General features: G+C 46.5%; 1 protein-coding gene across 6 annotated transcripts in view; it reads left to right on the forward strand.

Moving 5' to 3' along the window:
- exoc6b (exocyst complex component 6B) overlaps positions 1–15,000 on the forward strand; it is a 59,980-nt gene that overhangs the window by 8,986 nt on the left and 35,994 nt on the right. For 5 of the 6 annotated variants that reach the window (XM_035606238.2, XM_035606213.2, XM_035606197.2 and 2 more), the window contains exons 8-11: positions 6,732–6,920; positions 8,556–8,624; positions 13,464–13,547; positions 13,905–13,951. In XM_035606238.2, coding sequence (XP_035462131.2) covers positions 6,732–6,920; positions 8,556–8,624; positions 13,464–13,547; positions 13,905–13,951 — 389 coding nt within the window. The remainder of the gene's footprint in view (positions 1–6,731; positions 6,921–8,555; positions 8,625–13,463; positions 13,548–13,904; positions 13,952–15,000) is intronic. The other variant, XM_035606229.2, reaches the window with a different exon arrangement.

Here is a 15,000-nt window from a genome sequence, read left to right on the forward strand (position 1 = left end):
GTGTGTGTGTGTGTGTGTGTGTGTGTGTGTGTGTGTGTGTGTGTGTGTGTGTGTGTGTGTGTGTGTGTGTGTGTGTGTGTGTGTGTGTGTGTGTGTGTGTGTGTGTGTGTGTGTGTGTGTGTGGATAAGGACTGAGCAGTGTTACTGGCTTCTGCTCTCACACCGCAATTGACTTTTGTTCTTCATCATGTCTCCGTCTGTTAATCAGAAGCAGAAGTGTGTGTGTGTGTGTGTGTGTGTGTGTGTGTGTGTGTGTGTGTGTGTGCGTGCGTGCGCGTGCGTGTGTGTTGCTTTGTGGTTCCGCTGCCAGTAAACAAGCATGTAGACGCTGCAGGAGACGCCATGACTCGTCAATGACAGCACACGCACACACCCGCACACACATTAGGAGAAGCAGCTTTTCGCCATTAACCTCATTGTTTTTCCTGTTCTCCAAGGCCAAGGAAGTTAAATATTCGAGTGTGTTGTGTTCTCTTGTGGTGTCCGTGGCTCAAAGTGAGGCCTCTTATTTACTTGTGTGGGGAACGTTGTTCCTCGGAGCTGCAGGATGAAGGGGTGGGATGGGAGCGAGGTTTGTTTTATAATATTATCATCACGATGACGACCTCAGTGGATGATTGTAGATTTTAGATTTTCAGATCCAGAGGTGTGATCCATCATGTGATCCAGCATGTGAAGATATTTTTAAAGGAATTACCAAACCAACAATATCTTCTGTTACATTTGTCCATTAGATGTCGCTAGAGAACCTCCGCTGATTCTGGTCGACCAGAGGATTCAATTAAAACGTCCTCCTGCGGTTAGAGAAGCAGAACCAGTGCAGATCACAAAAGGTCCCTGGATTATTTAGAATGAAAATAATCGTATTAATCAACTCTATATGTTGGGAGTCGCAAAAAAATACTTTTTACACATCCTGGGCACGACTACACGTATCCCTCCACAGCTGCACACTGGGAAACCCTCCGCTGACCCCTCGGGTGGGGGGTCCTCAATTTGAGAATCACTGGTGTAGAAAATCCACTTGCCGTCACTGAAGAAGCTAACCGCTAACTCCTCTGACCGCTAATTACCAGGGAGTTTATGGAAAAGCCCGGCGGTGCGGCCGCCCACCACACTGATACCGGGATTATGTTGCTGTAACGAATGGTTGGCTTTTGGTCGGAGGCCTTGAAAGTGTGTGTGTGTGTGTGTGTGTGTGTGTGTGTGTGTGTGTGTGTGTGTGTGTGTGTGTGTGTGTGTGGATGGAGAAATTAGAGGTTCTTCTTCCTTCCTTCCTTCCCTTCATCCCTCCTTCACCCTCACTCCTCTCCGATGTGCTCTGTTCCAAATTAGCTCAAACTCTCTGCACCAGGCGTCGTCACAGTTCCCTCCACCAAGGATGTGAAAATAAATAGATCGGTCCGGAGGAGGAGGAAGAGCATAGGGCTTACAATGCAGCTATTGTCTGCTGCCACATGTCCGGAGAAGATGAGGAGGAGAGAGGGAAGAAGAGATGTGGAGGAAGATGGGTAAGGAGGACACGGTATAAGGGGGGGGGGGGGGGGGGGTGAATGAAAAGAGGAGGGGGAAGAGGTAGAGATCTGGAAAAGAAGAGGAGCAACTAGAACATGAGAAAAGAGGAGGAGGAGGAAGAAGAGGAGAGACAGTGGAAGAGAAGGAAACAAAAGAGGAGAGTGAAGATGAGGGGAAGAGGTAGAGATCTGGACAGAAGAGCAACAAGAACATGAGAAAAGAGGAGGAGGAGGAAGAAGAGGAGAGACAGTGGAAGAGAAGGAAACAAAAGAGGAGAGTGAAGATGAGGGGAAGAGGTAGAGATCTGGAAAGAAGAGCAACAAGAACATGAGAAAAGAAAGAGGGAAATGAAGGAGAGCGGATGGAAAGGGGGAAGATGAGGAAACGGGGAAACAAGAATAGAATGAAGAGAGGGACAGAAAATGAGGTTGTGATGTATATGGAGGAGGGGGAAGATAGTGGAAGTAAAGAGAAGCGGTGAAGAGGTAGATGAGGAAAATGGAAAGAGGAGGAAGACGGATGAGGGCAGAGGGGATGAGGAGGAAGGTGGGTGAAGAAGAAAAGTGGAAAGGTAGTGGGAAGAGATTCATCAAGATTCATGAAATTCTTTCCTCTTTTTCTTTTGCGTACATAAATAAAATGTATTTTTGAATAAACCAACCTCCCCTTGAAACCATAATCAAATCCACTAGATCTGGATTTTTGATTTTTGATTTTGGACCTGAGTAATCGCACACACTCGTAAATATCAGTCTCCTAAATATGTCGGATGTTGGTGATCAAGATCCAGGATTTCTTTTCCCTGATGAAAATGTAATGGATTATTTCTTGGTTCATGTCTCATGTGGAAAACTGTTGAGTTGTTTTTTCATAAACCTGCTGACGGACAAACGAACAAACTGGCGCCATTCATGGACTTTGTACTTCTTCGTAGTACTTCGTATTTCTTCGTAGTTCTTTGTACTTCTTTGTACTTCTTTATACTTCTTTGTACTTCTTTGTACTTCTTCGTAGCTCCAGTTATCACCACAGCCTTTTTGTTTTTTATTTTTGGGACACAGATGTTCGTCTTGGGGACGAAAACAATTTTTATGATTTTTATTCCTCAAAGTTTTTTCCCTGGATCGTATGTAATCATACCAAGAGCACAAGACGGAGACGGACAATGAAAACACGGATCAGTGGCTGAAAATACAGTAGACATATTTTTTTTTAAGGAAACACTGGAGGAATCTTGAAGCAGACTTTGTCCAAACGTCTCTATCGTTCTTTCGTTGACTCTCCGCTGTCGTTCTCTCTCTCTCTCTCTCTCTCTCTCTCGCTCTGTCACATCACGTTTCCTCTCTCTCCTCTTTCCATCTCCTCATCTTTCCACCTTCCTTCCTTCCCTCGCTCTTATTTATATCAACGCTCAGAAAAGGACGAGTCCAGAGCTTCTGCTGTGTAGGAGATGCAGGAGATGTGTGTGTGTAGTTTTTTACACACACACAATCGGACACACACACACACACACACACACACACACACACACACACACACACACACACACACACACACACACACACACACACACTAATGGGAAACAGACTGCCGGGCCTGTGAAGTGGAAGAAGATTGATTACCTGTATCTGGTTACTGAACACACACGCGCGTGTGCGTGCGGCGAGGGTGGCACCAGGACGCACGCTGCGTCCGTGTATCCAACCGTCACGGGGGGAAAATGAAAATAGACGGTTGCGGGTCGCTGTGTCAGTCGCTGTGCCAGTCGCTGTGCCAGTCGCTGTGTCAGTCGCTGTGTCAATCGCTGTGCGCACGTGTGCGTGTCGTCTGCCGAATAATGCTCAACAGCTCGCTGGCAATGGATTCCAATTTATTTCTGGCTCGTGGTCTCGCTCTGCCAAAAAGTGATCTGCAGAAGCGATGTCCCCGGTCAGGATCCGACCCGAGTCATTTAATATGCAGTATTTTTTCTGCCAAATTGATTTTTAATACATTGGTACAATGTACTTTTAGGCTCGAGGGCAGTTAAGTCATACTTCTTCCTACTTTGATGACACCGTATTGATCTTCGGTCGACCTTCACAACCACAAAGCACAAAAATATCACACATCATTTCTTCAGATTTCCTGCTGCACGTCATCTTAAACTGTCGCTTTTCATCATAAGAAAAGGACATGGAGTTTTGCTTTTGTATCATCTTCTCTGATTCGGCTCGTAAACATGTTCCACGACCCGAAGTCGTTCAGATCTTAAATTAGTGGCTTGTTGTTGTGGGAAACAGTTTGGGAATTTACTCTTTAGCAGTAATTACTTTTGTACGTAGAGTAATAATTACATGTATGTTTCCCCAAAACGTTCTTCAGAACTTCACACGGTCGACTCTTCCCACATGAAACACACTTGTCAACAAAGAGATCACTAGAACTTGAACTTTGCTTTTTCTCACTCGCTAATTGTTTGTCTCTTTCCACATTGACGTCGTGTGGTGTTGCCACAGTGTCACGTCAGATCATTTCAGAAATATATTTTGTGCTAAATTATTTAGATTGGGAAGATTCTGGTTCTCATCCCCAGCTGCTTATGTTTTCTCCTTCTTTCTGCCAAAGGGGTAAAGTTTTCACCCGTGTGCGTTTATTCCCCTTTGTTTGTTTGTCAGCAGGACTCTGCAACAACTTCCGAATTAGATTTCCACGAAACGTGAGCTGCGTTCAGACGTGCTCCGAAGTCCGGACATTTGCCTGAATTTTCGGGAGGGAACTGTTGTGTATGTGTGAAGGCAAATGTCCGTAAGATTCACAGCGAGCGAGCGAGTGGGCGTGGTGATGAGAGTGAACAAAATCCCGTCCTTCCACAGTGGAATCGTCATCCACTCCTGCTGCTCTACCCAGAGGCCCCAGAACGTGACTGACTTCCGGAAGTTCATCTCTGCAAATCCCTTTTCGTCGAAGGACGATACATGGACCGAGAAATAAAAAAAACCGTTCCATTTATGTGTGGATCCAGACAAAGACCCCACTTTCTTTAACATTGTGAGATTTTCACCAATTTCCCAGGGAATAATTCATGGATCTTGTCTGTTGGCATATTTAGGGGGACCGATATCTATGAGTGTGTGTGATTTGGGCTTTTGCAGAGGAATGCGCTCTCTGCTGAGTGCCAGTCTAGTTTCCCCTCTCTTGTTCTGGCGGGATCTTACGCAGGAGGTGACGCACTTTCCCCCGCACTTGAACTTCGAGTGCCCGCGAGGAATTCCACCTCCGAGGAGGAGAAGCCCCGAACAAAAGACGGTGGGGTCAAGAAAAAGAACCTGATATTGTGTGACGAGACGAGACTTGAATGTGGCGGCGTGAGTGTGCGGAGGCCCCCGACACACGGAACGCGCCCGTCGCAGAATGCTAAAACCGCCCGAGTGGAATGATCTGACGTAGGCGCTGACGTCGGTATCGGCTGCGTCGAGGGAAAGTCGGTCGCTCCTTCTCCCACGTCCTGTCTGTCGTGGGCTTTGGCCTTTTGAGGTTCCAGGTATGTTAATTTGTACGAGGACAGAATGAGAGAAAAAAATCCCGACCGTTTTAAAAGATTGGAGAGGAAAACGAAACCTGACAAAACAACACTCCTAATTTTCGGAGGGTCTGTGCCCTTTTCCCTTTCCCCGTATGAATTGTTCTCATCGATTAGTCGTGGACGCTTTCTCAGCGCACATACTCTCCTCCGAGGGATTCTGGAGTGAGTGGCAGTGAAAACACCCGGCGGCCTGAGAATATTTTTAGAGGTTGAGCTCGGCAAAAATTCCTTTTCCCTCCGCCAGTTTCCTCCTCGAGCAGACTCAAACGAGACTTTCCATTAATTATTGTCTGATATGACTCATTAGCCTTTTGTGTGCGAGAGCATGTGTGTTGTGGGCATCAGATCAAAGATGGCATTGTGTTTGTCCAGCACATCCACCCTCTCTGAAGAAAAACACCCGTTTTTCTCATTAGCGGCCCAAATCGCGTCTCTGACGTATTTATTGACGTCCGTAATCGAACAGATTAAAAGCGGCCCAGGTTTCGGTACGTGCTGGCGCCGGCGAGCAAAAGGAAACGGCAGCATTCACAAACAAATTTGGATGGAAAAATGCACCGGGAAGGTTTCTCCCACAGAAAACAGAAGCGTGGGAAGAGATTTTGAGTTAAAGGGGCAGTGAGCGATTTTGGAGAAAGATTGTTCTAGATTCATCTGACCACGCCGGCCGCGGCTCGCACCCAGCAGCCCCGGGGCGGGCGACCGCCGCGCTAACCACGAGGCCAAAACCCCCAAAGTCGTAGGGTCTGTCGCTAGCTCGCCTCTTAGGGTAGGGGTGTTTACAGACTGCACACACAGTCTTGTGTGTTTCACTTCACAGAACCAGGGCTGGTTGGGCGCACACTCAGAACCGACAGCTAGCGGGCCCGCGAGGAAATATTTGCTGGATTTTACAAAAAACAGCTTACTGCCCCTTTAAGCAGCCAAGAAAACTGGCGTCATCATATTTCCGATATTAGCAGTTTTGTAAGTGTTGTGTACAACAAATGTTGCTTCGTCGTCTCTCGACACAGACTCTGTTTTCATTTTGTTTTGGATACGAGCGTCCATTAATTTCTAACCAAAACTTCCTGCTGTTGTGATTATTCTTATTTTTAGTATTCCCCATCCAACGCGGAGGCAGAGGATCATTTCCCATGATGCTCTCCTTTTCCCCAAATAGCGACATAGACGGGGACACGTCGCACATTGTTCTGTTGGAAAAAATCTTTTCCATTTCCCTTTTGTCTTCTCCCCCCACCTCTTTTTTAATGTCCGTTTATTTTAGGAAACTTCCCCCAGTAAGGTTGGTTGCTGTGCCACCCGGAATGTCTGCTAAATAGGAACAAATATTCAAAAGACTATTTTAAAAACTGGGGAGAGAAATTAATGATTTTCTTTGTAGTTTCCTCAGCACTGATTTGATGTGTTTTGTTTTTCATTGGATCTTCTTTCCTGTTCTTCACTTTTTGTGCTATAAAAATGCTATATTCCCTCTGTTTTTCCAAATCTGGTCCCAAAAACGGGAATTAGATAAATGTGAAGTATTGGTTTTCTTAAGAGAGTTGTCTGACTCTTAAAATCTTTCTTTTTGAAAGGCGTTCTGGAAAAATGTAGGAAATAATCTGATGCAGAATTAATGATAATAATTTTCTGATGTGTTTTGCGTCAGGCTCAGCTGCAGCGCTCACTGGACAGCTCCGTGTCCACGCAGCCGAGGGCCCTGATTGGCCGACGAGGCAGAGAGGTTTCGGCGCTGACGGGGACGGACGGCGGCGGCGCCGGCGAACAGGGCGGCAGTCCGGTGTCGGAACAGGACTCTGGCATTCTGGACGCGGGGGATGACGAGGAGGGGGAGGAGGTGAGGGGAAAAAACACGCAAACACACGTAGAAGTATTGAACGCTTGGGAATAGGAAAAAGAAAAATGGAAATCCAGTTGCGTCAAACTGAATCAAATCGATTTTCTGGGGTTTGGGAAGAACCCGTTCCATTTTTGACGCTGATGCAGATTAAGGGGCGGAGCCAGGAAGCCTTATTTTTCAACATTTTGGTAAATGTTGTCCGGGACATTTGCACAGATCTTGATTGTCAATTGATGACGACAAATAACATATTTAGGTTCTCAGACGTCTGTGAAGAGCAGGAGGTCGACTCGTACAGAAGATGAACTCGCCCGTCGTCGCACGGCCGTCGTGACATTGAACTCTCGGACTCGTCCCCTCGCGGGATCAAAGTTCCTTTTTTCCCCCTTTTTTGTTGTTGTTCCCGCTCGAGGAAAGAAAAGCACAATGAAGCTGAACTCGTCACCTCCTCCTCCTCCTCCTCCTCCCTGGTGCTGCCATTCTGTGTTCAGGTCCCTGTCGTCCCTTTGGCTTATTTACGTCCTGTAAACTCAAAGTCAACCTTCTTCACGGGAAGACCTTGGCTCGGAACAAAAGCCTGACCCCGCGGTCGGCAGGGTTACGACCGCGCTGGCGCCCACGGCGTTGCCAACCATCGGGCGTCCCCGTCTCCTCACGCCATCCTGCCGCTGCCACGTCTCTGCCTTTCTTCCCCTTCCCTTCATTTACACTCGTCTCCCCTGTGTCTCTGCATCCTATTTTTTACTCTGGTCCCTTTGTTCTCGACGTACGTCTCCTCCCTCGCTGTTTGTTTTCCACCCAGGTTTTTCTTCTTCTTCTTTGTGTCTCTATCGTCGTTTCTTTTTTCTCTCCCCTCCTGTACTTCTCTCTGACTTCCTGTTTCACTCTCGTTTCACTTACTACTGAATGTGTCTCTCTCTGTCTTTATTTCTTTCCCCCCACCTCTTGTCTTTCACTGATGCAACTCTGGGTTTGCCCTCCTTGTTTCGGGGGTTGTGTGTATTGTGTGTGTGGTTACATCAAAGCTGTCATTGTGTTGCGCCTCCAATTCACAGAGCACAAACTTCCCAGAGGCCGAGAGGGTACATGTTTGTTTTCCTTTTCCCACTTTGACCGTGTTTTGGTCCAGAACAGAGGAAAGAGTCGATACAAGGAGTTAATCCTCTGGAGATAAACTCCCAATCGATAATCCCGCAGACAGACGGACAGATAGACAGAGACAGATACACAAGAGATAGATAGACAGACAGACACAGACAGATAGACAGGCAGACAGAGACAGACAGACAGTAATAATATAATCAATGAATAACAAAAAAAAACCCTTCGTCGCCTCCACCTGATCTCAGGCCGACCGACAACCTGAGGCAGGTTTTTGGCGTCAAGACGCCGCCGATCGTCCAAAACGTCAGATGAACGTGTTCCTTCCCTCCAGTTGGAGATTCTGAGACTTAGTAGAGTCAATGTCAATCTAAACTGAAGCTGCTCTGGTGGATCAACACCTCACTTTAATTTATCACCCGTCTGTACAGAAGCTGCCAGAGCGAACAAAGGAGAAAACTGTGGATGATGTTAAAAATAAAACGTCCCGTGTTCGTCCAGTCTGACTGAACATGAATGAACTCTCCTCAGGTCCCAGGAGCTCAGGAACTGGTGGACTTCTCTCCGGTCTACCGCTGTCTGCACATCTACACTGTGCTGGTGAGTTCATCGCCTCCTCTTCCTCCTCCACCTTCATCTGTGTTCATTCCTTTCACCTGTCGACCATCACCAGTTCATCACCAGGTCATCACCAGTTCATCACTTCTAACATGTCAGCCGCCTCCTTGCACAAGATTCCCCGTAACATTATTGTGCTGCGTTTCATTTAACGATTACAGTTATCGCAACAGCAAGTTCAATATGTATTGATATAAATATTGCCAATACATTGTACAAGCAGGGTGAGCAGGTATACAGTTTGTCGTCATATCAACCACACCAGCCCTTAAGAGAAAACAAAAAGGAAGCAGAGTCACACGATGCTGTAAGATGAGGCCTCCGGCCCGAGTCTGGCTTCCCTCCAACCAGGCTGCTGTGCATGTGCTTGTGTGTGTGAGTGTGTGTGAGAAATAGGGAACCTGGGTGTGTCTCATCTCAGATGGAGTGAAAGCGACATGGGTGTAGGTGTTGACTGGGTAGGTTTCGCGATCTGTGTGTGTGCGTGTGCGCCTGCGAGGGTTGTGACCGGGCCAACACGGCCAGAGGGTCGGTTCAGTGTGTGTGTGTGTGTGTGTGTGTGTGTGTTTGTGTGTGTGTCGGGGGGGAACTGGAAGTTCATGAACTTTGACAGGAAGGAGAAAGTGAACGGGCAAAAGAGCGATGGAGGGAGGAGGGGGCGACAAGGCAGAGGGAGGTTAGAGAGAGAGGGTAAAAGTCGAGATGATGGAGAGAGCGGAGGGAGGGAAAAGAGACCAAGAGAGGAGAAACAATGAGGGAAGAGGAGACAACGGGGTGAGGAACGAGGGAACGGAGGACGAGAGAGAACGTGAACGGTGACGTCAGGACATCGGAGAGTGAATCAGCCGCCGAGCGATGAGGATTCGAGGGTCACTGGGAGGTCAAAGGGGCAAAAACAGGAAGACGAGGGTGAAAACAAAAATACATAGGGGCAGAAAGATCAGAGGAAGGGGTGGTGAGGGGGGAGAGAGAGAGAGAGAGAGAGAGAGAGAGAGAGAGAGAGAGAGAGAGAGAGAGAGAGACAGAGAGAGAGAGACAGAGACATTGAGAGGAGGGGAGGAAAACAAAAAGGGAAAGGGAGGGAATAAAGGATGAGAGACGGAGAAGTAGAAGGAGACGAGTGTGTGTTCTGTCTCGGCACGGTGTTGAAAAGTCTGACCTCTGAGGTCACACACACACACACACACACACACACACACACACACCCCACTGTCGTTTGTTGCAACATTTTGTTCTCTGTTTGGAGAGCTGTTTGTCTTTATTGGAAAAGGACACACACATAAATATACACAAACACGCATGCCCCCCCAAACACACACACACACACCACAACACACACACACACACACACACACACACACATACACACACACACACAGAAACTGTTTTACCCATTAGAGCCGTCGTGGCAGGGGTTTGAGTGACAGGCCATTGGGCAGAGGAGTGGATTTACCATTAGAAAAGAAAAAGGGGTTTGACTGGAAAAATCACAGTCTGATTGTTAAATGTGGAGAGCGACTCGCGCTCACGCCGGAACGCCGCTGGATTTATTTTTCTAGCGAAACCTGGACGTGGAATCACATTTGCAATCAAGACCGACCCTCCGCATTTTCTTCTCTCCCCCCTCCGTCCCCTCTCTCTCTTTCTTTCTCTTTTCCATGTTTAAAGTCCACGATTTTCCGAAGTGGAGTGGCGTCGGGCGCCCCGAACAATACCGCTTTGTTGCGCTCGCACACACGCGCGCTCCGCACGCTGATGTGTGGACGGAGCTGTTATGAGTGTAAACACGGGCCCGAAGCCCGACATGCTGAGCCCAGGAGAGGGGAGGGGAGGGGAGGGAAGCAGCAGCCGGTGGATTCCGTCCGGTCGCACTGGGAGCTCCACAGATCCTCATACTAGTATTTTAAATACTGACATTTAGCTGCGATAGCAATTAGTTTCAAAGGAATCAATGGAGCCATCGGAGATGTAAATCTGCACAAAATGTATTGATGTGGTTTAACCAAGATGAAAACACTCTGGAGAGAATAAATAGCGCGAGAGTTGAAAATGGAGGAGGCTAATGTAGCCTATCAGCTGCTACTTTTATTCCAGCGCCTCCGTGTTCGTGAAAAGTGTCATGTGTTGTGACTGACGGCTTAGTTTAGCCAAGCCCCATTTTAAATCTGTTTTACCCCTTGACTGTATAATAAAGATGGACGACATAACAGCTCCCCAAAAGTGAAGCCAAATCATCATGATCGCCCCCTGGTGGCTGGCTGCCTCCTTCCATGTTAGCAGATGGGAAGTAAACCAATCAAATACTGTTTTCTCTCATTTTAGGTCGTTCTCGTCACACAAATGTATATTTTCAAAGGTGTGAAACGTCTCGATTGACAGATAAGACCGGCTCACGATTGGTCGAGCACGTGTGTGGGCGGGACTACACGATCACTATTGAGCGGCGCGAGATTTTTTTAACTTGTGTTTTCTTTCACCTTTTTTCTGCCTGTTTCTACTCAGTCTGAACTCTTCTCTCTCTTTCACACACACGCGCACACACACACTCTCAGTCCTGTGTTTCACCTCGGTGAAAGCGTCTGTGGGAGAGCGAGCTCCGTGTGACGAGGAGTTCACGGCCGGTCGACGCAGAGCGTCAGTTGAATGCACATTGTTCAGCCGAGGGTCAAACTGGGAATTAACAAACTCTGTTTTTCGTCGCCTCACCGACACCGAAACTCGACCTAAAACACTTATGTGGCTCATATTTATACCGCCAACTTTATTGTTTTGATTGTTTTCAAAGGACATTGTTCAGCCTAGGGTACGACTTAAAAAAAGACTTGAGCTTCGATACAAAACTCCCCTTGAGATTCTTATTTTAAATATAATGTACTTGGTGTGTTTGAAGTTATTTTTGAAGAAATAATTAAATGCAGAGCTACTGCTGATTATTTTCAGTATCGATTCATCTGCGTAAAACTTTTTGAGATGTTTTCGTTGATAAAACTTAAAAGGTACGAGGCGACGTCTTTTAAATGTCTCGTTTCATGCGACTGAGTCGGTTGCTCTTCCTTTGCATTCTGGGAAATGTAGGATCCGGTGCTTTTGAGAGATTAGACCTTCACCATGAGATGAAACATCATAGTCTCTTTGTCTCTGTTGCGTCAATTCTGTAATTTCCATTTAAATCTGTTTCTTGCAAGTCGCCCAAACTTTGTGAAAGCCAAATTATGAATAATATTAAAATGTGTAAAGTATTGCAGAGTAACACAACACAAGCTCGCAGCCGTCGAATGTTGTTCATATTTCATTCTTTCTCATATTGATTTCATTCTTTCTCCCTTGATTTTTATCCTTGTCAAAACGTTAAAAAAATATATATATAATTACACACCGCCAAACAGTAACGGCAAACTTTAACCTATGTTTATCACACAAAACTTCATAACTGAAGAATCTGAGAGTGAGTTGAAGTGGCCCCAAGATGGCGTCACGGGAAACAGCACACGTTAGGAAAAGTTTGTTCAATTCCCAGAATGCTTCTATTTTTATTCTTCTATCTCATTGCCACCCTATCGTAGTGAGAGCAGGTGGTGGTCACCACGGTCACACACGTATGATGTCATCAGAGGCCAGTGGTCAGCTGTGTAGAGACGTGTGTGTGTGTGCGTGTGTGTGTCGGTCAGTAGGTAAAAAGGCACGTCATGTTATCAGTCTAGTCCTGGACTCTTTATCTCTGACCTCACCAAGTACTGTGGGTCCTGGTCTGGGTCTCAGATAAGCCTCAAGTCGCACACACACACACACACACACACACACACTACACACCACACACACCACGCACACACACACACACACACACACACACACACACACAGTGATAAGAGGGAGAGCTTCTGTGTAATGGAAGGAAAAGATATGTAGGTGCTCGAGTTTAGAAACCTCACTCTGTGTGCGTGTGCGTGTGCTTCAGTTTTGACGACCGACCTGTGACGCCAACCTAAACAGGACCCAGTTTTAGTCATCAAAGACACACACACACACACACATACATGACCTTATCTCAACTTTCCCATCGTTGCCTGGTTGTAACCTTTTAGTTTCATACCTCATTAACTTCCTCCGCCTCGACAGTCGATCGAGGCGACGGCCTCAAACGACCGTAGACGTTTATTCTTTTCTTTCTGTAAACCACACGGACTGCAGCTGGAAGAGCGTGACATGGAAATCCTGACAGCTGACATGGAAATTTGGGAAATAAGACTCGACAGCAACAATATTCTCATTATTCAAAATTCCCTACAAGTTCCCAGAATGTAATGCGAAATTACTTCTGAGCCACACTGGAAGAATTATGACTGAGACTGTAAATGAATTAGATGGATGATTTGTCTCCACTTCCTCCCACCGCACAAAAAAATGAAGCAGAGATCTAGGCCCCGCCCCCATATGTTTGGTCGACAACTCGTTTGTCAGTGTCAATGATGTCAATCATGACCCCACAGCCCCGTTTTTATATCTTCAAATAACTAATGAAGAGCAACGTCTACTTTGATTATTTTTTATCTCATCTGCTCACATGGAAGGGGACGGGGCTTATGACCTGCAGCCAGACACCAGGGGGTGATCATGATGATTTGGCTTCACTTTTGGGAGCCGTCATGTCGTCAGTCTGATGAACGAGGTGCAAAGATAAAGCGGTTTAATTCACCTGAGTTAACTTCCCATTCACAATTTCTGAATATTTTCAGTGATATTCAGTTTTCCAGCATTGTTTATTTATGAAAAACATGGATTGTAAATTCCGCTCCATGTAAATTCCTCACGTTTGTGTCGTAGGGTTTGCGCGAAGCGTTTGAGAACTACTACAGGAAGCAGCGGAGGAAACAGGCTCGCCTCGTGCTGCAGCCGCACTCTAACATGGTACGACCCTGCACCCGCAACCCGCGTGTGTTTGTGCCCCTACACACACTCCCTAACACACACACACTCCCTAATCTACATTAGCTACTGTTTATCATTAAGAAAAGGGAATAAATTCAATGTTTTATTGTATAAATCACGTCAAGAGCAAGTACAACTTTTACTTTATATTAGTTTAAAACAAGTTTATCATTTTGTTCAGGATTAGTTTAATACATTTGACATTTTGCTTGACATATTTTTTGCTATAAATGAATCATATCAGGTAAGTTTAAGAGCTGAAAATATATTTCTCCACCCTCCCATCCCTCGCTTTCCCCCCGTTCTTCTTGTTCTTCCTATCTTGTTCCTGTCCAGCATGAAACCTTGGAGGGATACAGGAGGTACTTCAACCAGATTGTTGGGTAAGTCCCTTATTTTTCTCTCCGTCAGTCCGACTCTACACCACCTCTTTCTGCTTCGTCACCGTTACCTTGCTTTTGTAATTTTGCTGAATTGAAAGTTAAAATGTTAATTCTAGCAAATTTGTACATGATTTAATAAAAACATAAAGGTGAAAGGAGAAAAGCCAGCGACAAAAAGTTCTCTCGGACATTTTACCTGCACCGTTGAGCGACGGTCCCGAGCGTTTCAAGTGCCAGTGTATTAACAAACGGACGTCGTCACCGCGTCTGGAAAGAATGAAGCCAATGGCGAAGTTCCTGAACCCTGTGTTCTCTGTGATGACCAGCAGGGGGCGACTCCAAATTACGTCTCACGTGTAGATAAGGTTATTATATTATTCCGTCTCTTCTGTCAACTTATCAAACCTTTCCCGACGCTCTCATCGTCCAATCTGTCAATCTCTCCTTACGTCCACGCCGTCCCGTTATCTGCCCGTCGTAAAGCCTTCTGTGTGACTTGGCAGAAGACGGAGAGAGCGATGATGATGAAGACGAGGAGGAGGAGAAGCTTCGAGAAAAAAGCAAACATTCAGCGTTGAGTGACACCTCATTACATTTCATTTGAGTGACTTCTGACTGTTCCACATCTTTTCATCTCTCCTTCCCTCACACTGTTTTTGTTCATCCCTCCCCCTCCTTTTTACTTTTCCTCTCATCCGTCACTCCATCCGATTCCCTCCATTTAAACGCACACATACACACACACACGCACACACGCTGGTGGGGATTGATAGAGTGCGTGTGATGGTGGTTGGCTTATTGCTGTTTTTTCTTGTCCGTCTGACTGGAGTAGACACTTCTATAAACACGCACACACACACACAGACACACACACACACACCCCCTCAGGTCTGTTATTCCCATCTGACGTGTTGGACAGTGCCGTCCCGTGAAACGCTCTGCCATTCAGTCGTCCTCTCGTCCTTGGTCGCAGGATAAAGCTAGCGTCCCAACTTCCTCGCAATTTGTCCCACCTACACCTGCTACCGTGCACCGATTGGACAGTACCA

The sequence above is a fragment of the Scophthalmus maximus genome, chromosome 12 (assembly GCF_022379125.1).
Source record: "Scophthalmus maximus strain ysfricsl-2021 chromosome 12, ASM2237912v1, whole genome shotgun sequence".
In the NCBI taxonomy this organism is placed as follows: domain Eukaryota; kingdom Metazoa; phylum Chordata; class Actinopteri; order Pleuronectiformes; family Scophthalmidae; genus Scophthalmus; species Scophthalmus maximus.